Source organism: Bombus affinis, chromosome 8 (assembly GCF_024516045.1).
Source record: "Bombus affinis isolate iyBomAffi1 chromosome 8, iyBomAffi1.2, whole genome shotgun sequence".
Lineage (NCBI taxonomy): Eukaryota > Metazoa > Arthropoda > Insecta > Hymenoptera > Apidae > Bombus > Bombus affinis.
Window position 1 is genome coordinate 9,409,776 of NC_066351.1, and position 19,751 is coordinate 9,429,526.

The 19,751-nt window shown below is 31.9% G+C and overlaps 4 protein-coding genes across 10 annotated transcripts in view; 2 read left to right on the plus strand and 2 right to left on the minus strand.

The window, feature by feature from the left end:
* Nucleotides 1–1,279: 1,279 nt before the first annotated feature.
* Nucleotides 1,280–3,212, minus strand: LOC126919556 (basic proline-rich protein-like). 4 transcript variants are annotated; one of them, XM_050728938.1, is made up of 3 exons: nt 3,085–3,212; nt 2,188–2,766; nt 1,280–2,001 (listed from the first exon to the last, which is right to left on the minus strand). In XM_050728938.1, the coding sequence occupies exons 1-3, from the start codon at nt 3,089–3,091 to the stop codon at nt 1,400–1,402; spliced, it is 1,188 nt and encodes a 395-aa protein (XP_050584895.1). In that variant the 5' UTR covers nt 3,092–3,212; the 3' UTR covers nt 1,280–1,399. The 4 variants fall into 4 exon arrangements, with proteins under 4 accessions (XP_050584895.1, XP_050584894.1, XP_050584893.1 ...); XM_050728937.1 differs by having other exon boundaries at nt 1,280–1,794; nt 1,858–2,766; XM_050728936.1 differs by having other exon boundaries at nt 1,280–1,794; nt 1,837–2,766.
* Nucleotides 3,213–6,512: 3,300 nt separating this feature from the next.
* On the plus strand, nt 6,513–19,188 carry LOC126919553 (flap endonuclease GEN). 2 transcript variants are annotated; one of them, XM_050728930.1, is made up of 7 exons: nt 6,513–6,745; nt 6,822–7,098; nt 7,168–7,454; nt 7,536–7,697; nt 7,778–7,943; nt 8,011–9,177; nt 19,103–19,188. In XM_050728930.1, the coding sequence occupies exons 1-6, from the start codon at nt 6,588–6,590 to the stop codon at nt 9,136–9,138; spliced, it is 2,178 nt and encodes a 725-aa protein (XP_050584887.1). In that variant the 5' UTR covers nt 6,513–6,587; the 3' UTR covers nt 9,139–9,177; nt 19,103–19,188. The 2 variants fall into 2 exon arrangements, with proteins under 2 accessions (XP_050584887.1, XP_050584886.1); XM_050728929.1 differs by lacking the exon at nt 19,103–19,188 and having other exon boundaries at nt 8,011–10,000.
* Nucleotides 11,237–19,751, minus strand: part of LOC126919568 (peritrophin-1-like) — a 108,204-nt gene continuing 99,689 nt past the window's right edge. Inside the window, exons 2-3 of one of the 3 annotated variants that reach the window (XM_050728959.1) lie at nt 12,331–12,375; nt 11,237–11,735 (exon numbers count right to left, since the gene is read on the minus strand). In XM_050728959.1, the coding sequence (XP_050584916.1) occupies nt 11,404–11,735; nt 12,331–12,337 (339 nt within the window). In that variant the 5' untranslated portion in view covers nt 12,338–12,375 and the 3' untranslated portion in view covers nt 11,237–11,403. Of the gene's footprint in view, nt 11,736–12,330; nt 12,376–15,515; nt 16,015–16,186; nt 16,238–19,751 lie in introns of those variants that run through there. The other 2 variants (XM_050728961.1, XM_050728958.1) reach the window with 2 other exon arrangements.
* LOC126919669 (uncharacterized) overlaps nt 17,824–19,751 on the plus strand; it is a 228,657-nt gene continuing 226,729 nt past the window's right edge. Inside the window, exons 1-2 of the mRNA XM_050729153.1 lie at nt 17,824–17,911; nt 18,065–18,836. Of these exons, the coding sequence (XP_050585110.1) occupies nt 17,824–17,911; nt 18,065–18,836 (860 nt within the window). The remainder of the gene's footprint in view (nt 17,912–18,064; nt 18,837–19,751) is intronic.

The window sequence follows — 19,751 nt, forward strand, 5'->3', positions numbered from 1 at the left end:
CTGAATAGAAGTTACAGATAGAAAGAACGAGATTATTCGGGAATTTTTTAAATCAAAAACGTATTGCGTACATTTATTGATTGTTTGATCGTTATCATAACTTCCTTATTCAATAAAAAGATATTACACCTAAAAATATTTTAATGCATCATCGTGAAATAATTTTCGTTATAACAGAATATACTGTGAACCTATGTGTGAAATTAAAATCATATATCATACATAGTTAAGTACATAAATATTTATTCTCGCTTATATACAGTTACAAATGTGAAATTCTAGATACGTACGTGAATACTTGAAATCGAAAGATCGTAACATTTTAATAATTTCATTTTAAATTTATTAAACTTAATTATTAACTTATTTCTACAGTATTATGTAAACAAAACTCAACAAGAGTTATAATGTAAATATATTATGAAATGCTGCATGTGTATATTGTATATCAAATATCATAAGAATTTATTGCAAACAACAAAAAGATATTAAATTTTCTAAAAATAGCTATTTAATGATAAAAATAATAAGAATATACCATGAATATATAATTATCGTACAGTTAAATACAATTGCAAACATTCGAGTACAATTTGTCGATTTCATTTATAAGACATAAAAGATGTGATTTTTCATTAATACAACGATTTATTTTTTGTTTTACTATTTGGTCAATAAGTTTGAGATAAACTTTAAATACACACGTGTACTATTTATTAGATCAAATTTCGTTATACTGTTTCCTTTTCTTTTCTTTCTTTTCACTTTTCATCTTTCAAGTAGATGACACTTTACAAGACTCCATACAAAACGGTTTCCGTTAGATAAGGTAGATCCAATAATGATTGATACTTTTAATAAATTAAAAATTTAGTTTATTTTGTGCAAATAAACTAAAATATTTTGTGCAAATTTTTATTAACTTGTACAAATTTTTTACGAATCGTATTTCAATGTTTTACCAAAAAAGTTGAAAACAGTTGAAAACCAATGATCCTACGGTACTATTATAAATGAACACACTGAATAGAACTATTAAGTCGCTTATATTAAACGACAAATGAAATTTGGCATTTATTAGTGTCTATGAATTCTAATACTCCTAATTCTTAATATCATGGATTTTAAAAAATAAGTAGTAAATTCCAAAAAGATTAAAATAATTAATCGAAATAATTATCTATTCGCACTTTCCCTTATTTTCTCATAATGCTGAATATAAATTAAAATTTGTGTCATGAAAACGAAAGACTTGAGAAATAAATAAAATGTACAGAAATAAATTCAGAAATATTTATTGCAGTTCAACTATATTGAATATATTTTGAATACATAATTTTTGTCAAACACACTAAGAATTTCAGTGACATTGAACAACTTCTTTTAATCATAAGATTGGTTATTCTTCGTATCTTGGAAATATGGGCCCATCAAAAGGGGAATGAGGACGTTGTGGGGGATGGTGTGGTATTGGGGGAAGGCCCGGCCGGTGTGGTGGACCGGGTGGGTGGTGCGGTGAACTGGGTGGGTGGTGTGGTGGACCGGGTGGGCGGTGAGGTGGACCGGGAGGGCGGTGAGGTGGACCGGGAGGGTGGTGTGGTGGACCGGGTGGGTGGTGTGGTGGACCGGGAGGGTGGTGCGGTGGACCGGGTGGGTGGTGTGGTGGACCGGGTGGGTGGTGAGGTGGACCGGGTGGGTGGTGTGGTGGGCCGGGTGGGTGATGTGGTGGACCGGGTGGGCGGTGTGGTGGACCGGGTGGGTGGTGTGGTGGACCGGGTGGGTGGTGTGGTGGACCTGGTGGGCGGTGTGGTGGACCGGGTGGGTGATGTGGTGGACCGGGTGGGTGATGTGGTGGACCGGGTGGGCGGTGTGGTGGAAGGGGTCGGTCGTGTGGTTTATGGTGTGGGCGATGTGGAGGAAAATCAGGATTCGGTCGACGAGATGGCCTTGGACTGACAGATGGAGTTGGTCTTGAAGGATGGGATGGTCTAGTAGGGTGAGGTGGTCTTGAAGGGTGGTGTGGTCTAGTAGGGTGAGGTGGTCTTGGAGGACGGGATGGTCCATCAGTAGAGTCAGTTGGTCTTGAAGGGTGGTGTGGTCTAGTAGGGTGAGGTGGTCTTGGAGGACGGGATGGTCCATCAGTAGAGTCAGTTGGTCTTGAAGGGTGGTGTGGTCTAGTAGGGTGAGGTGGTCTTGGAGGACGGGATGGTCCATCAGTAGAGTCAGTTGGTCTTGAAGGAGGGGGTGGTCTAGTAGGGTGAGGTGGTCTTGGAGGACGGGATGTTTCATCAGTAGAGTCAGTTGGTCTTGAAGGAGGGGGTGGTCTTGTAGGGTGAGGTGGTCTTGGAGGACGGGATGGTTCATCAGTAGGAGTTTGTGAAGGGTTGAGTGGAGATGGTTCAGTAGAACTACTTGGTCGTGGCGGACGGGATGATGCAATAGCACTGTCTTCAGCAAATTCAGTTGGTCGTGGAGGGCGAGATGTCACCGTAGAACGGGCTGTTGAAGAATGTGGTGGTCTTGAATGCTGACGTTTACATTCTGCATGCTCTTTTGGCCAATCGCATACTCTTAAATCCGAATTATATTCCAGTCCTTCACTACATTCCATTAACTGCGGTACGCCTGCATTGCAGAAATAGTAGGTGGAGCAGTCATCTGGATTCGGAAACAAGGCAATATCCTCTCCGTCCCTATTTGGACATTGTGGTGGGATGGCAGAAGCAAACGTCACCAAAAGTGTGGCAAATATTGCCACGAACGTTGCTATAATGATTATCAGATGATTTTAATTAATATCGTATCTAGTAATTTAATAATTAAGTTAAAAATATCGGCAAAATCTTTATATAAAGTGAAAAATGTTATGACAAGATGAAAATTCTGTTTCTGTATGTATATGTCTATGTATATGCATTTTCTTGTATAATATAATAAAGAAGAAGATTTTATAGATGAGAATTAAATAATGTCGAACGTGTAAATAAGAAAAATATTTTCACTAAAATTAATATGTTCCATTGCACTTCTTCCGATCAATCTTAACGTGAACAATTTTATTGGAGATTATTACAACTATCTTACCTTTCATTTTTGCCTTTGAAAGCGCACAATTTCGTCGTGTATTCTATTCCTTCTTACTATTGTTATGACAATCAGATTTGTCTTCCTCTTTATATATTCTACATACGTATTTTTAATAGATTATCAGCAAGCAAATACTTGTTTATCAATCATAATTATCATCATATCGTGATAAGTCTAACGAAGAAAAAATTAGCTACTACATGAATCGTTGGAACGTAACGTTATTAAGTGTCAATATTGTCTGCTAATCATATCGGTTTCCTTCTCAGAGAAAGTTTGAGATAGTGATTTCAGAAATTATTTAGAATCACTTCTAATTGAATTAATATCTAATTCTAGTGTAACATTAATATACCAGTTTGTATATTAAAGCATAAAATACTTTATGTATTCAAAATATATAAAAGTTAATCAATTAATTAATTAAATATAATAACAATTTGTTCTTCATTGAAAGTAATTTTCAACGCTTGAAGAAACGAACATCAAATATATCGAACGATACATCGGCATAAATTTTGTTTTTTAAAGGAATTTAATTAAATTAATAATGTTTTTAAGAGAAACAAAGATCTTAAAATATTATTTTAAACTGAAATTACATTTTCATTTGAAGGTATTTTCAAGCAGAGAATGTTTCTCATAATTCTTCTCATATAACTACTTTTATTATCTTCAGTTGATAAAAATGAGGAATTATTCTACATTAATTCATCAGAAAAAAATGAAATAACAATAAACTATTATAAAGAATAAATAGAACATAAAACTGTAACCAAATAAAGAAAAGATACAACAAGGTTGTTAAATACATTGGTAAAACTTATCAAACGATTTTTTCGTATGACTTTTATTATAAATTATAATTGTTGACAGAGAATAGAAAAAGTCCAGGAAATAGACAACCTCGTATGGAAATCAATATTGGCAAATATATTTATTTACGTTTTTCGTTTGAGGCCTCGTTTCTTTAGAAAATAAGCTTCTGAGTTGAGAATTAACTCGGATACATACGCGCTACAAATTTTCTAATTTAGTTTTCTCGAAAACGAAACAACAGGTGAAAAAATTGTATTCCACATTTTCAACTTAGTTTCGCACGTAGAATAATCTTTTGTTAATTGTGCGCTCTTTTTCAATCGAGAATTATCAAATTATCAAAAGAGAATTATCAAAAATTATCAAATACATACATACTTGATGAATTTTCAAATTCGATCTTCATAAGAATGAAGATTACCTCAGAAATGAAAATTATGTTCTATGATAACGTAACTTTTGTCATTCTTGATTTTTGTTCTATTTCAAGGTATAAAATCTTCCTGACATCATTTATACCACGAATTTAGACCTATTTAGACGGTGTTCAGATACTTTAAAGTAGACTAATATGTACATATCTCTATTTCTTCATTCCTAAACTCATTGCATTAAGTGATAGAATTTGAATGAAAATTTGAAAAAGAAACAGAAAGTTGAATGCATTTAAAAAGTTCTTAAACTAAAGATGCTAAAGGACTTAATGTATACAAGAGAGTTAAATTCGCATTACAGTTGTAAATAAAAGCAATTACTTTCTTTTGTGCCAAATAATGCTTATTTTAGTATATATACTAATATACTATATATAGTAGAAATATTGTGTATGTGATTACAAAAGTGCGTGTGAACAAAAGTTAAAAATATAGACTGTATATTTATCTTTCCTTATCGAAAATTGTATAGAGAAATTAAAAATCTTTCGATTTATAAAGCTTTTTGTATCACGTAGATTGATAGTCGATTACCTTTATCGATATTTCATTGGGAAATCCATAATGGATAGTGTAATTTTATTTTTTGTTAATCTGAAATGAAGTGATTCGAAAGATTGTATATGTGCAGCGTAGGAATATTATTGATAGGAAATAGCTTTGTAGATATAATAGTATATTATGCAATATAATATAGATCAACAAATACAATATATAAACATATAATATATAAGCAATAAATTTATAGAAAATATTTCTTCAGATACATGAATATAATTAATATAACATGATTGTATGTAGGTACATACGAGAGCAGATTGAAAAGTTTCCAGAATCGTCGTTGGGAGTTGGTTTATTTGTTATTGACATTCCGGAAATTTTTCAGCCTGCTCTTGTATTAATCTATGATTGTACTATTGACTAATTCGTCGGTGATTGTACATAGTTTTATTTTATGTTGAATCGATAATGTTGGAAACAATATCAAAATGATAAAGTTCACAAATAATTAAGACGTGAAACAATAAATAGATCAGATAACACATCCGTTGTATATATTATTTTTATATGTTATACTTTGTCTGTGGTAATATATTAATTCATAGCAACAAAGAAAAAATCTGTTATAACAGTAGGATTCAGAAAATATATATATATATATATTATTTTGAAAAAAATTTTACAACAAAAGTATTCAATTTAATGCCAGGATCAGAATTATGTGTTTGATATGAATGATTCCCATTGAAGGCTTTGGATATGACGTTTTAATAGAATACTTTAAAGAAATCAGTTTCTTGCAAATAAAAAGATGTCTTTATCTTGAATAAAGCACAAACATGTGCAAAAATTTCTATATTTTATCATCTCAAATATGTTGCTAGTATATTGTTACGTGGCCTTTTCAAGATTTGAGGCAATTTGGCGAGGCTGCAGTTTTTGGAGTGTTGAAACACTCTGCTCGTGTTATAACTTCAAACAATTCAAAAAATTAACTCTACGTTTAAATGAAGAAATACACAACGAGAAAAATTAACTTGAATAAAATTTATATTTAAAATTGAGTTATAATACATTGAATTTGACAAAAAATTTGACTTTAACAAAGATTTGCGCTTTAATGAAATTTTCTTAGACTCTGACTTCAACGTGACGGTTTTATGACTCAACGATTCTACGATTTAACGATTCTAACGATTCTCTCACTTTTTAGGTCACAGAATAGTCCATTTTTCTACTCGGATTTTACATGACAATCTACGATTGTCTGTTATCTAATAATACAATTTCTTATTAACCAATGCTAATAAACATTAATTTGATTGAAGTTGTAATATTAAAGAGTAAGCGACTTATGCATTAACAATGTTCTTTCCCATGGTAACGAAAGTAAATACGAAATTTGAAAGTGATCATAGTTATTACTGATAAATAATTTTGAAACTTAATCAATAAATTTGTTAAGCAACTTTTCTTCGTTGCCTCGGTTACGCTGTTGTAAAGTTAAATTCGCCGCGCTAGGTTTTACCCTATTATCGTACAAGATATTCACGCTAGAGAGAGCTACAAGCCTATACCACATACAACACACTATACACAACAGTATAAACTATTTTCTAGTGTTTAACTTTACTACATAGGGATTTATAACCTTTTAATATGGTATCACATAACACACAATTGCGCATAGACCCCAACAAATACGTGTAGTAAAATGTTTACAAACTTTAGTTCAAATTAGTAAAAATGGGAGTAAAAGATCTTTGGAATATTTTGTCGCCTTTGAGCGAGAGGAAACCAATGTTTGAGCTTCAAGGAAAAACGGTAGCCATTGACATGAGTTGTTGGATTGTGGATAGTCAAACAGTAACTGATCATTCTGCACAACCAAAAATGTATCTTAGGTTTGTGAGTTTGCATTGGTTATGTTTATTATTTTTTTTAGATTTAAAGTTAAACACGATTGAATAATTATTACAGGAATCTCTATTTTCGTACAGCATTTCTCCTCATGCAAGGAATATCTCCAGTATTTGTATTGGAAGGGAAAGCACCTACTTTGAAACATAAGACAATTGCAAAGAGAAATGACGTTCGCTCTGGTTTTCGCGAGAAAAAAACTGCTTCTAAAGGAGGTAGAACACAGTTTAATAGAATTCTCAATGAATGCAAGGAAATGCTTCAACTTATGGGTTTAGCGTGTGTACAAGGACATGGGGAAGCAGAAGCAATGTGTGCTTATTTAAATGAAGATGGGGTAAAATATTTATATACATGAAAAGATATGAATCACAGTTGCTTACTGCTTTAATAATTATTTTTACAGCTTGTTGATGGATGCATAAGTCAAGACAGTGATTGCTTTTTATATGGAGCAAAAACAGTTTACAGAAATTTTTGTACAAGTACTCAAGGAAATCGTGGGAGTTCAGGTGGTGCTGTAGATGAATATAAATTAGAAAAGATAGAAAGGTTATTAGAATTAGGGAGAAATAAAATGATAGCATTAGCTTTATTATGTGGTTGTGATTATAATGATGGACTGAATGGAGTTGGTAAAGAAGCTGCTATGAAGCTTTTTAAAATTGTAAATGATGAAGATATTCTTGAACGGTAAAATATGAATTAAAGTATGTTTAAAATGTATTTTTTATCTAACAAAAATATTATGTACAAATACTATTAATTTTTTAGAATGAAGAGTTGGAGGACCGATACTACTTTAGATTATAAAGAAGCAGAATTACTGAATCCAAATTTATGTTCGTCTTGTGGGCATAGTGGTAAACTACAAAAGCATACAAAATCAGGTTGTATGGAATGTGGAACCACTGTGAAATGCCATGACTCTTATAAGTATGTTTGTTATATAATTGTTATGCAACATATTTTATCTAGCATATTTATATTGTATATTTTATGATATACTTTTGTAGAGAGAAAAGAGTTTTATTATTGAATGAAATTGCTTTACGAAAAAAAGCTCTTCTTATTGAAGATTTTCCAAACCAAGAATTAATAGATGAATTTCTTATTAAAAAAGCTTCAGTACCTGAAAAAATAGATATTCAGTGGAAACAACCGCAAGTGAATGAATTCATAGTAAGTTTTAATATAAAACTTTATAAGTTTATTTTATTTATTCTTACTATAACTCGATTTATGTTAGGATTTCATGGAACGATATTTATCTTGGGAACCACAATATGCATTTGAGAAGATATTTCCTCTAGTGACTCGTTGGCAGCTTGTACACCTTCCTGGTATTTCTGCAGACAACCGTCTAACAATACTCGATTTATACATACCTGAAGCAATAAAGAAAGTTCGGAATATTAGGTCTGTTGCGAGTTACGAAATTATTTGGAAGACTGATCATAGTACGATAAAAAGATTAAAAGAATATATTACATTAGATAATGTGAGTGATAATGGTGCAGATATTCCATTTGAATTGGCAAGTATTGAGCCACAAAGTGCTGTACAGAAATGTTATCCAGAATTAGTTGAAGCATTTGAAAATGCAAGAAATGCGAAAACAAAGAAACGACCGAATAAAAAGAAAATACAAAACGATACAGATGCTAGTGATAAAAAACGAAAAGCAGAAAAGAGGCGTCAGAAGAGAAATGCAAAAACAGAAAATAATAGAAAAATTGATGAATTTGTTTCCAAAAATGATCCTACGTCTTTAGAAGAATCTTTCCGAAGGATGAGTATTACGCCAATAAAAACTAAAAAAAGTAAAACATTAGATGATTTACAAGAAAGTCCGAAAAGAAGTGATAAAGTTAAACGCGGTCCTCAGTTCGAAAAAGTATTACAATTAGAGAATATCAATTCAAACTTAAATAATACATTGGATAGAATGTTTAACGAACTTTCACCGGATGATTTTATTGACGAGAACGATGATCATGATGTAAACATGTCAGAGATAATAGACAATATATGTAATCAAAGGGTCTTCAAATTTAATGTTTCGGAAAATGTGCAAACATCTAAAGATGAAAATAATTTATGTGAAAAAGACACTGAAGATGTGAAAACAGTTGATGACGTAATTAATTGTGAAACGAACTCTGATCAATGTTTCAGAAATGATGTAATTCATAATCAATCAGTTGATGAATTTGCTGATATAAATGAATCCTATATTCCTCTTAATCACAGAATAAATTGCGAGAAGTCGAAGAAAAGACTTCAAAGAACTTCTACGCTAATAAACGATAGATTTAGTCTTGGATTTGATGATCTTATGAATGATACCGATCCGGAAACCGAATTTGTCACGTAGCATTTAATATGAAGTGCGTTCTTTCGTATTGAAGTGAAGGTCTTTCGTATTTCTAAGTAAATAAGTCGTTATTATTTTAAATCATATTTTCTTATAAATTCGATTTAAATTTCTATATAAAATACCACTATAATTTTTTAACGTTAAGAATCTCATCTTCATATTTATGTAAGTAATAAAATGATAAACTAAATTTAAGGAACGTAGCGAAATATTACCGTGAAGGTAAGAAATTTTTTATCAATAATTACTTGGGATTGTGTTAATAACAAAGATTGATTTATGTATCAAATTTTATGTGTTATTGTATGAACTATGTTTTAATCGCATATTTTTAAAATATGCTTTTAAAATGTTTAAATCGTATTTGTTCAAATGCAAAGTAATTGTTTGGTACATTGAATGCTGTAAATAGATTGTACATTTTTAAATACATCTTGTGATATCGTCTTTTTAATTGAATATCTTATAATATTATATATGCATATTTTATTCCATTTTCTAAACACTGTAATTATGTAATAATAAAATAAAGGACTCATATATTGCTTGTTAAAATAAAAATTATCAGTAGAAATTACTACAATACTAAATATCAAAGACGTACATGTAACATTATTTAGACACAGGCGTTTATCAGTCTGTATTAGCCTGGCTGTTGCATTCATTTGATATCTGTAATTATAAAGACCAATTATAATCGATGACAAATTAAATACATACCGAAGTACCTAAACAAAACGACGTAAATTAAATAAAAACAGTTGATCCGTTAAAACATATGAGATTATATGCACGTCTTGTACGTTCTCCAGCATTTCATGTGCTGCGTCCAATTTAATAATGTCATATATACACTGTAGTTATAATAAAATATTATTAACAAACTTACATATAATAGGTAGTAAAAATAAATAATATATTATTATGTACATCGTGTAGTTGAAACTACTAGATAATGGCTATTCTCTAGTTTATACATAAAGATATGTATATACATGTGACGTATGATGAGAAATACAGGAATTCGTGTTAAGCCGTGTTAAATGACAATAAACTCGTCTTATACAACGAAATAGATTCAAGGTTTCCTATTGTGTCGTCAACTTATATTTACATCAATTCGCGAGTAGATGCGCTACAAGTTTTTACATATTAAGATTCAACTTCTGTGTAGATACATACGTACATATAAAAACTTCATGATATTTACGTGGTGTTCAAAAAAAGAGGGGATGATATTTATAAGGCACTATGTTTCTAGACATTAGAACAATGAAAAACCTTCCGGTACAGAAAGCTTACTTTTTAAGTTGCAAATAATTTAATTTCATTTCCGGTGGGAGTGTCTGCATGCGATGCTATAGTTCAAGAGGATACTCAAGTGGTTTATTCACTAATATAAGAAATCTCTGCTGAAGGAATCATCGAGGGATTATTCACACTACTCAAGTTTAAATTAGATAAAATTCGTCAACATCTATATTGTCAGCTTCAAAGTATTACCCTTTAGCACTTAATCCAGTATCCTCTCTATTGCGTAAAACAGTGCTGTGGTTCCTTGTTTCAAGTGGGCTTTAACATTTACGTTGCTTCCTATTTGTATCGTTTTTAATCCCCAAAATACTGTCCCTGTATGGTATTCTTAACTTTGGGTAATAGTAAACTGTTGCACGGAGCGAGATCCGGAATATAAAGCGGGTAATCAAGAATTGAAACATTAAAACGTGCAAGAAACTGGCAAACAGCGAGAGAAGTGTGAGGACGATGCGTTGTCATGACGGAGAACATTTATGACATCGGCTAATAACAAAGGCGTACTAAAATTGTCATTGTGTACAAGGTCCAGAAACCGGTACACGAGAAGATACGGCTATAACTTAAATGTTCTTATCGTTACTTTGATGTTCCAATCGAAGAAATAGTCGCAGCATTGGCTACATGAGTCTTTTTCTACACCGTATAGAAATTGCATATCTACATAATCAGCCCATTTTCGGTTCTATCGACATTTTTACAATTACGTAATAAGCAATGTAATCAAATTGCCATATGTAATTGTCTTATTAAATTTATACAAATGACAATTAATGAAGTATTTGTTAATTTTTATGCTTTTTTATTGCCTATAATTGCTACATTAGCAAGAATATAATGTAGATTATATTCTTTACATTAGTGTGTTTTAAAATTTTCATATTCAACATGCTGTGCTGTTCGAACAAATTATGATTGCATATTATTCTGGTTGGTGTCACTCTGGATTTATTCTATTCTTGCAACTGGCTCGGTATTAGGTGGGGCTTCTGTTGTTGTGGATGTGGTACTATGTGGTGGATGTGGTGGCCTCGAAGGGCGGCGTTTGCAGCTTGCATTTTTCTTTGGCCAATCGCATACTCTTAATTCCGGGTTAAATTCAAGTCCTTCGTTGCATTGCATTAACACCGGTGTGTCTCTAATGCAGGAATAATAGGTTGAACAGTCGTCTGGATTCGGAAACAGGGCAACATCTTCTTCTTCCTCATTGGGACATTCAGGTGGTGGAGTAGCGGAAACAAACGCCACCAAAAGAGCGGTAAGTGCAACCACAAATATTGCTAAAATAATTATGGAACACTTTTAATTAGTATCGTATGCAATAACTTATTACATTAAGATTTGGTCAAATCAAATATCGACGAGGAAAAGATATTTGGTAACAAATCCAAATTTACTCTTTGACCAATCAATTTTAACCCCTTGGCCTACACGCTATCTGCCGATTGCGCGAGCCATAGTAATCAAGAAGTTCGGTCGTGCGCCGTGCCATTCATCTGTTCAGCCGTGTGCCCCAACTGGCGCAAAATGTATACTTCTTATGATATGTATATTTAGGGGCTACAAAAGGAATTGTGAAATAATAAACAACGTTTGAGGACAAATAGTGTTTTTAAGATGTCTAGGGCATGATCTCGATCAATTGATCAGTTAACAAAAACAATTTATTATTTCAAAGTGGATAATGAATCACTAGCAATTTGTAAATTACCACGAGTCAGACTCGTGGGTTCCGTTTATGGCACAAATTCTTTACCACGAGTCTGACTCGTGGTTTTCGCTTATGGCACAAATCCCTTACCACGAATCTTGTTCGTGGTTATAGGCCAAGGGGTTAACGTGAACTAAATTAAACTAAATCCAAAACTATCTTACCTTTCATTTTTTCTTTGAAGAATTCTGTGTTCTAGTATCTTCCACGCTGCTGTCGTTATGACGATCAGGCCTGCCTTTGCATTTATATATCCGTCAGTTATACATTTTTTATGATAGACTATGAAAAAGCAAGTATATAATTGATACTTAATCTTAACGTGTCGTGATAACACTATAGTCAAAAATTGGAGCGTAACATGCAGCTATTAGTTGTCAATGTCGTTTCTAATCATATCGTTCTCTATTTAGAGAAATATCGAGATAATATTTACACATCTAATTGAGCTAATATGTAATTGTAACGTAACATTAATGTATTAGTTTGTATACTGAAGCGCAAAATGCTTTACGTATTAAATTTTTACCTTTTACAGTTCAATGTTCAAAGTTGTTGTTCACTTTTTTTAATCTAAAGATACAAGAATAATATAACGAAGGAATTGTCCTTCATTAAAAGTAATTTTCAACACTTGGAGAAACAAACGTCAAATGTGTTGTAAATAGATTATACATTTTTAAATACATCTTCTGATATCGTCTTTTTAATTGAATACCTTGTAATATTATATATATATTTTATTGCATTTTCTAAACACTGTAATTATGTAGTAATGAAATAAAGTACCCATATATTGTTTGTTAAAATAAAAATAATCTGTGTAAATTACTACAATACTAAATATCAAAGATGTACATGTAACATTATTTAGACACAGGCGTTTATCAGTCTGTATTAGCCTGGCTGTTGCATTCATTTGATATTTGTAATTATAAAGACCAATTATAATCGATGACAAATTAAATACATACCGAAGTACCTAAACAAAACGATGTAAATTAAATAAAAACAGTTGATCGGTTAAAACATATGCGATTATATGCACGTCTTGCACGTTCTCCAGCATTTCATGTGCTGCGTCCAATTTAATAATGTCATATATACACTGTAGTTACAATAAAATATTATTAACAAACTTACATATAATAGATAGTAAAAATAAATAGTATGTTATTATGTACATCGTGTAGTTGAAACGTAGATAATGACTATTCTCTAGTTTATACATAAAGATATGTATATATATGTGACGTATGATGAGAAATACAGGAGTTCATGTTAAGTCATGCGTACCGTTGTTCAGCACAAAATAGACCCATCTGACAAGGACCAGCAAACAGTGGTGAATGACAATAAACTCGTCTTATACAACGAAATAGATTCAAGGTTTCCTATTGTGTCGTCAACTTATATTTACATCAATTCGCGAGTAGATGCGCTACAAGTTTTTACATATTAAGATTCAACTTCTGTGTAGATACATACGTACATATAAAAACTTCATGATATTTACGTGGTGTACAAAAAAAGAGAGGATGATATTTATAAGGCACTATGTTTCTAGACATTAGAACAATGAGAAACCTTCCGGTACAGAAATGTCGTTTGGAGCTTACTTTTTAAGTTGCAAATAGTTTAATTTCATTTCCGGCAAAAGTATCTTCATGCGATACTATAGTTCAAGAGGATACTTAAGTGCTTTATCCATTAATAAAAGAAATCTCTACTTATGAAATCATCGAAGGATTATTCACATTATTCAAATTTAATTATGATTGGAGACTACATGTTAATCTAATTGTGTAAACTATATTAGAAGTAGCATTGGAAAAGTATTGGAAAAGTATGAGGTGTGGAAAGAAGATCCGTGGAAAGAATTAATAAAAGTTATTTGTTTGAAACTTCGTTAAAATCTATACTCTCACTGCTCGAGATTTTCGGTGATACTCAGTTTATGACACGGACAGTGCTTCTGCTCTTTTTGGAAAATTAGAGATTTTCACCTCGCAAGTTGTAATATCTGCAAAACTGACATCGTCAAGAGGCTGTTTTTTTTTTTATTGTTATTTAATTTGTATTTTACAATTTGTCCAGCTGGACATTTGGTAAATTTTTCTAATTTAATTGCTAAATAACATGTGCGTGGCTACTCGCAGCGGGATACCATTTTCGAGTAGAGACTAAGTGACGCCCTAAGTGCTCAACGGGTCCGCTCCAAAGTGAATCACGTGTCCTAAACCTCAACACCCGATGACAACGGAACACTAAACCAGGACGTTACGCTACGCACCCTCGAGCATGTACGCACAAAATGCACTACATGAGAGACGCCAACGACAGTTCGATTGTTACAGAATTGGATAGAATAGATTCCCACTTCACAGGAAACATTAACAAATACAGACCCCTTAGACGGACAGTTAGAATGTAAGCTCGGTAGCCATCAAGCACGAGACTCATCACATAGACTCATCACGTACTGGCCTAAGTGTAACACCGTTACGTATAGTTTATATTCTACCATGTATACTAAACAGTTCAAATAAACTACTAAACACAAGCTTAATAGACATCTTTAATCTATATCCATCTTGAGCGTTAATAGCGTTCAAGGGTCGCAACATCAACCAACCAGTTGCAACCTGACTGATCACCACCTGGTAGGTAATTCGCAACAGTCATCTTCAAAGTATTACCCCCCAGCACTTAATCCAGTATCATCTCCACTGCGTAAAACACTGATGCGGTACCCCGTTTCTAGTGGGCTTTAGGATCCACGTGCTTCCTATTTGTATCGTTTCTAATCCCTAAAATATTGTCCCTGTATGGTATTCCTAACTTTGGAGAATAGTAAATTGTTGCACGAAGCGGGATCCGGAAGCTAGGGCGGGTAATCAAGGATTGTAACATTAAAACGTGCAAGAAACTGGCAAACAGCGAGCGATGTGTGGCGGTGGTGCGTTGTCATGATGAAGAGCATTTATAAAATCGGCTAATAACAAGCCCGTATTAAAATTGTCACTGCGTACGAGGTCCAGAAACTGATCCACAAGAAGATCCGCGAGTCGTATAGTTAAGAAATTTGAGCTGACTGACGATTACCGACGATAGATACGGCTATAATTTAAATGTTCTTATCGTTACTTAGACGTTCCAATCGAAGAAATAGTCGCAGCGTTGGCTACATGAGTCTTTTTCTACACCATATAGAAATTGCATATCTACATAATCAGCCCATTTTCGGTTCTATAGACATTTTTACAATTACGTAATAATTAATGTAATCAAATTGCCATATGTAATTGTCGCGTTAAATTTAATCAAATTAGAATTAATGAAATATCGGTTAATTTTTATGCTTTTTTATTGCCTATAATTGCCACATTATCAATCTACATTATATTGTTTACATTACTGCGTATTAATATTTTTATATTCAACATGCTGTGCTGTTCGAACAAATTATGATTGCATATTATTCCGGTCGGTGTCACTCTGGATCTATACTGTTACTTCCTCTGGTACCATGTCAGGGGAAGCAGAACTAGTTGCTGGCGATGGTGTGGAACTATGTGTGTGATGGTATGACGGATCTGCTGTCGTTGAAGGCTGACGTTTACAGGAGACAAATTTCTTAGGCCAATCACATATTTTCAATTTCGGGTTAAATTCAAGTCCTTCGTTGCATTGCATCAACAATGGTTCCTCTCTATCGCACTGATAAAAGGATGAGCAATCGTCTGGATTCGGCAAGAACATAATATGTCCATTTCCACTGGGACATTCAGGTGGTGGAGTAGTTGAAGCAAACGCCACCACAGCGGTAAGTGCAAGCACAAATATTGCTAAAATAATTATGGAACACTTTTAATTAGTATCGTATGTGGTAACTTATTACATTAAGATTAGATCAAAAATATCGACGAGGAAAAGATATTTGGTAACAAATCCAAATTTATTCTTTGTCCAATCGATCTTAACGTGAACTAAATTAAACTAAAACCAAAACTATCTTACCTTTCATTTTTTCTTTGAAGAGTTCTGTGTTCTAGTATCTTCGACACTGTTTTCGTTGTGACGATCAGGTCTGCCTGTCTCTTTATATATCCGCCAGTTATACATTTTTTATGATAGACTATCAAAAAGCAAGTATATAATTGGTTATTAATATTAACATGTCGCGATAACACTACAATCAAAAATTGAAAATTGTAGGTGCGGCGGTAACATACAGTCATTAGTTGTCAATGTAGTTTCTAATCATACCGTCCTCTTGTCAGAGAAAGATCGATAAAATATTTACACTTCTAATTGAGCTAATATGTAATTCTAATGTAACATTAGTTTATTAGTTCGTATGCCGAAGCGCAAAATGCTTTACGTATTAAATTTTTACTTTTTACATTTTATTGTTCAAAGTTGTCGACCACTTTTCTTAATCTAAAGATACAAGGAATTGTCTTTCATCAAAAGTAATTTTTAACACTTGGAGAAACAAGTGTCAAGTGTATCGAATAAAATATCAATAGATATTTCGTTTTTAAAGGAATGTTAATTAATAAAGTTGATAATGTTTCCGAGAAAAATAAAGATATCAAGATATTAGTTAGTACAAAAATTTTATTAAATTTTCGCTTAAAGCAGAGAATCTTTTTCGCAATCATTTTTACATAATTATTTCTACTGCATTTAATTGTCCAAAATTGGAAGGTATCTTATGTTACTATCTTAGAATTAGATAGAATAACATGCTAATGCAAACAATAAACTATTATAAATGATAAATGAAACATAAAAGTATAACAAAATAAAGGAAAAATGCAATAGGATTTACGAATGATAAGTAGCAAAACTTATCAAACGATTTTTTCGTTTGACATTTGTGGTATAAATTATGGTTGTTGACAGAGAGTAGAAAAAGTCTATAAATCAGACTACCTTGGATGCAAATCAAATTAACGTTAGTGAATATGTTCATGGCCTTGTTTTCGTCTATGCACTCGTTCTGGGGAACATAAGTTTAGAACATGTGAGACTAGACATACGCTACGAATTTTCAAATTCGACTTTTTCGAAAATGGGACAACAGGCGAAAGACACTTAATGAAAGATTGCTTTTCTTTTATTTTTTTCTGGAATCTGATATATGTTTATTCCTTCGTCTTATAATTTGTTTGTAGAATATTTCTATCATGGTAATATTTTATGTTGGTATATTTAGTGTGATGGCAATTCATTTTCATCACGAATTATCCAATACTACAATTTGAAAGTTCTAATCATTTTGGAAAGTCACATTAATACTATCATGAATGAAATTTCATCCCAGTACGCTTGTTATATTATTATTATGCAATATATTTATCTAGCATATTTATATTGTATTTTTTATGATATATTTTTGTCGAGAGAAAAGAGCTTTATCGTTGAATTAAATTGTTTTACGAAGAAAACTTCTTATTGAAATTTTTGCAAACCAAGAATTAATAGATGAATTTCCTATTAAAAGAGTTTCAGTACCTGTAAGAATAGATATTTAGTAAAAATAACTACAGGTAAATGAATTCGTACTAAGTTTTCATATAAAACTTTATAAGTTTACTTTATTTATTCTTACTAAATTTATACTATAAATTGATTTATGTTAGGATTTCATGGAACGATATTTATCTTGGGAACTACAATATGCATTTGAGAAGATATTTTCTCTAGTGACTCGTTGGCAACTTGTTCATCTTCCAGGTATTTCTACAGACAACAATCGCAACAATGCTCGATTTATACATACCTGAAGCAATAAAGAAAGCTCGGAATATTAGGTTTATTGCGAGTTACGCAATATTTGGAAGACTGATCATAGTACGATAAAAAGATTAAAAGAATATATTACATTAGATAATGTGAGTGATAATGGTGCAGATATTCCATTTGAATTGGCAAGTATTGAGCCACAAAGTGCTGTACGGAAATGTTATCCAGAATTAGTTGAAGCATTTGAAAATGCAAGAAATGTGAAAACAAAGAAACGACCGAATAAAAAGAAAATACAAAACGATACAGATGCTAGTGATAAAAAAAGAAAAGCAGAAAAGAGGCGTCAGAAGAGAAATGCAAAAACAGAAAATAATAGAAAAATTGACGAATTCGTTTCCAAAAATGATCCTACGTCTTTAGAAGAATCTTTCCGAAGGATGAGTATTACGCCAATAAAAACTAAAAAATGTAAAACATTAGATGATTTACAAGAAAGTCCGAAAAGGAGTGATAAAGTTAAACGCGGTCCTCAGTTCGAAAAAGTATTACAATTAGAGAATATCAATTCAAACTTAAATAATACATTGGATAGAATGTTTAACGAACTTTCACCGGATGATTTTATTGACGAGAACGATGATCATGATGTAAACATGTCAGAGATAATAGACAATATATGTAATCAAAGGGTCTTCAAATTTAATGTTTCGGAAAATGTGCAAACATCTAAAGATGAAAATAATTTATGTGAAAAAGACACTGAAGATGTGAAAACAGTTGATGACGTAATTAATTGTGAAACGAACTCTGATCAATGTTTCAGAAATGATGTAATTCATAATCAATCAGTTGATGAATTTGCTGATATAAATGAATCCTATATTCCTCTTAATCACAGAATAAATTGCGAGAAGTCGAAGAAAAGACTTCAAAGAACTTCTACGCTAATAAACGATAGATTTAGTCTTGGATTTCATGATCTTATGAATGATACCGACAGAGAAACCGAATTTGTCATGCAGCATTTAATATGAAGTGAATTTCTTTACGTAATTGATGCATTTAATGCGTAATGCAATTAGTTACTAAAACAAGATACCAGAACAAGTGCAAAATACCATTGCCTTCATATTTTAGTATTTGTGCACATACACAATATGTTACACATAATTTTAAAAGATCTTTTGTATTTCTAAGTAACTAAGTCGTTATTATTTTAAATCTTATATTTTCTTATAAATTCGATATAAATTACTATATAAAAGTCTTACCACGATATAAATTTACTACAATGTAATATAATTTACCATATAAAATGTCAGTATAATCTTTCAACGTTAAGAAACTCATCTTCATATTTATGTAAAGAATAAAATGATAAGCCAAATTTATATGTATATTCCATTACATTTTTTAAACACTGTAAGTATGTAATAATGAAATAAAGGACTCATATATAGTTTGTTAACATAAAAATAATGATAAGATGTGCCACATGCTTTTACATATTAAGATTCAACTTTTTTGTAGATACATACGTACTTATAAAAACTTCATGATATTTACTTGGTGTTCAAAAACGGAGGGGATGATATTTATAAAGCACTATGTTTCTAGACATTAGGACAATGAGAAACCTTCGGGTACAGAAATATCGTTCGAAGTTTACTTTTTAAATTGCAAATAATTTCATTTTATTGCCAGCGAAAGTATCTGCATACGATACTCTAGTTCAAGAAGATACTCAAATGGTTTATTCGTTAATAAAAGAAATCTCTGCTGAAGGAATAATCGAGGGATTCTTCACACTACTCAAATTTAATTAGGT

Bases quoted from the DNA above. Each gene is read 5' to 3' on its own strand.
- LOC126919553 (XM_050728930.1), top strand. From the start codon at position 6,588: ATGGGAGTAAAAGATCTTTGGAATATTTTGTCGCCTTTGAGCGAGAGG. The intron at 6,746-6,821 runs GTTTGTGAGTTT...TAATTATTACAG, and splicing joins CAACCAAAAATGTATCTTAG to GAATCTCTATTTTCGTACAG. The intron at 7,455-7,535 runs GTAAAATATGAA...TTAATTTTTTAG, and splicing joins GATGAAGATATTCTTGAACG to AATGAAGAGTTGGAGGACCG.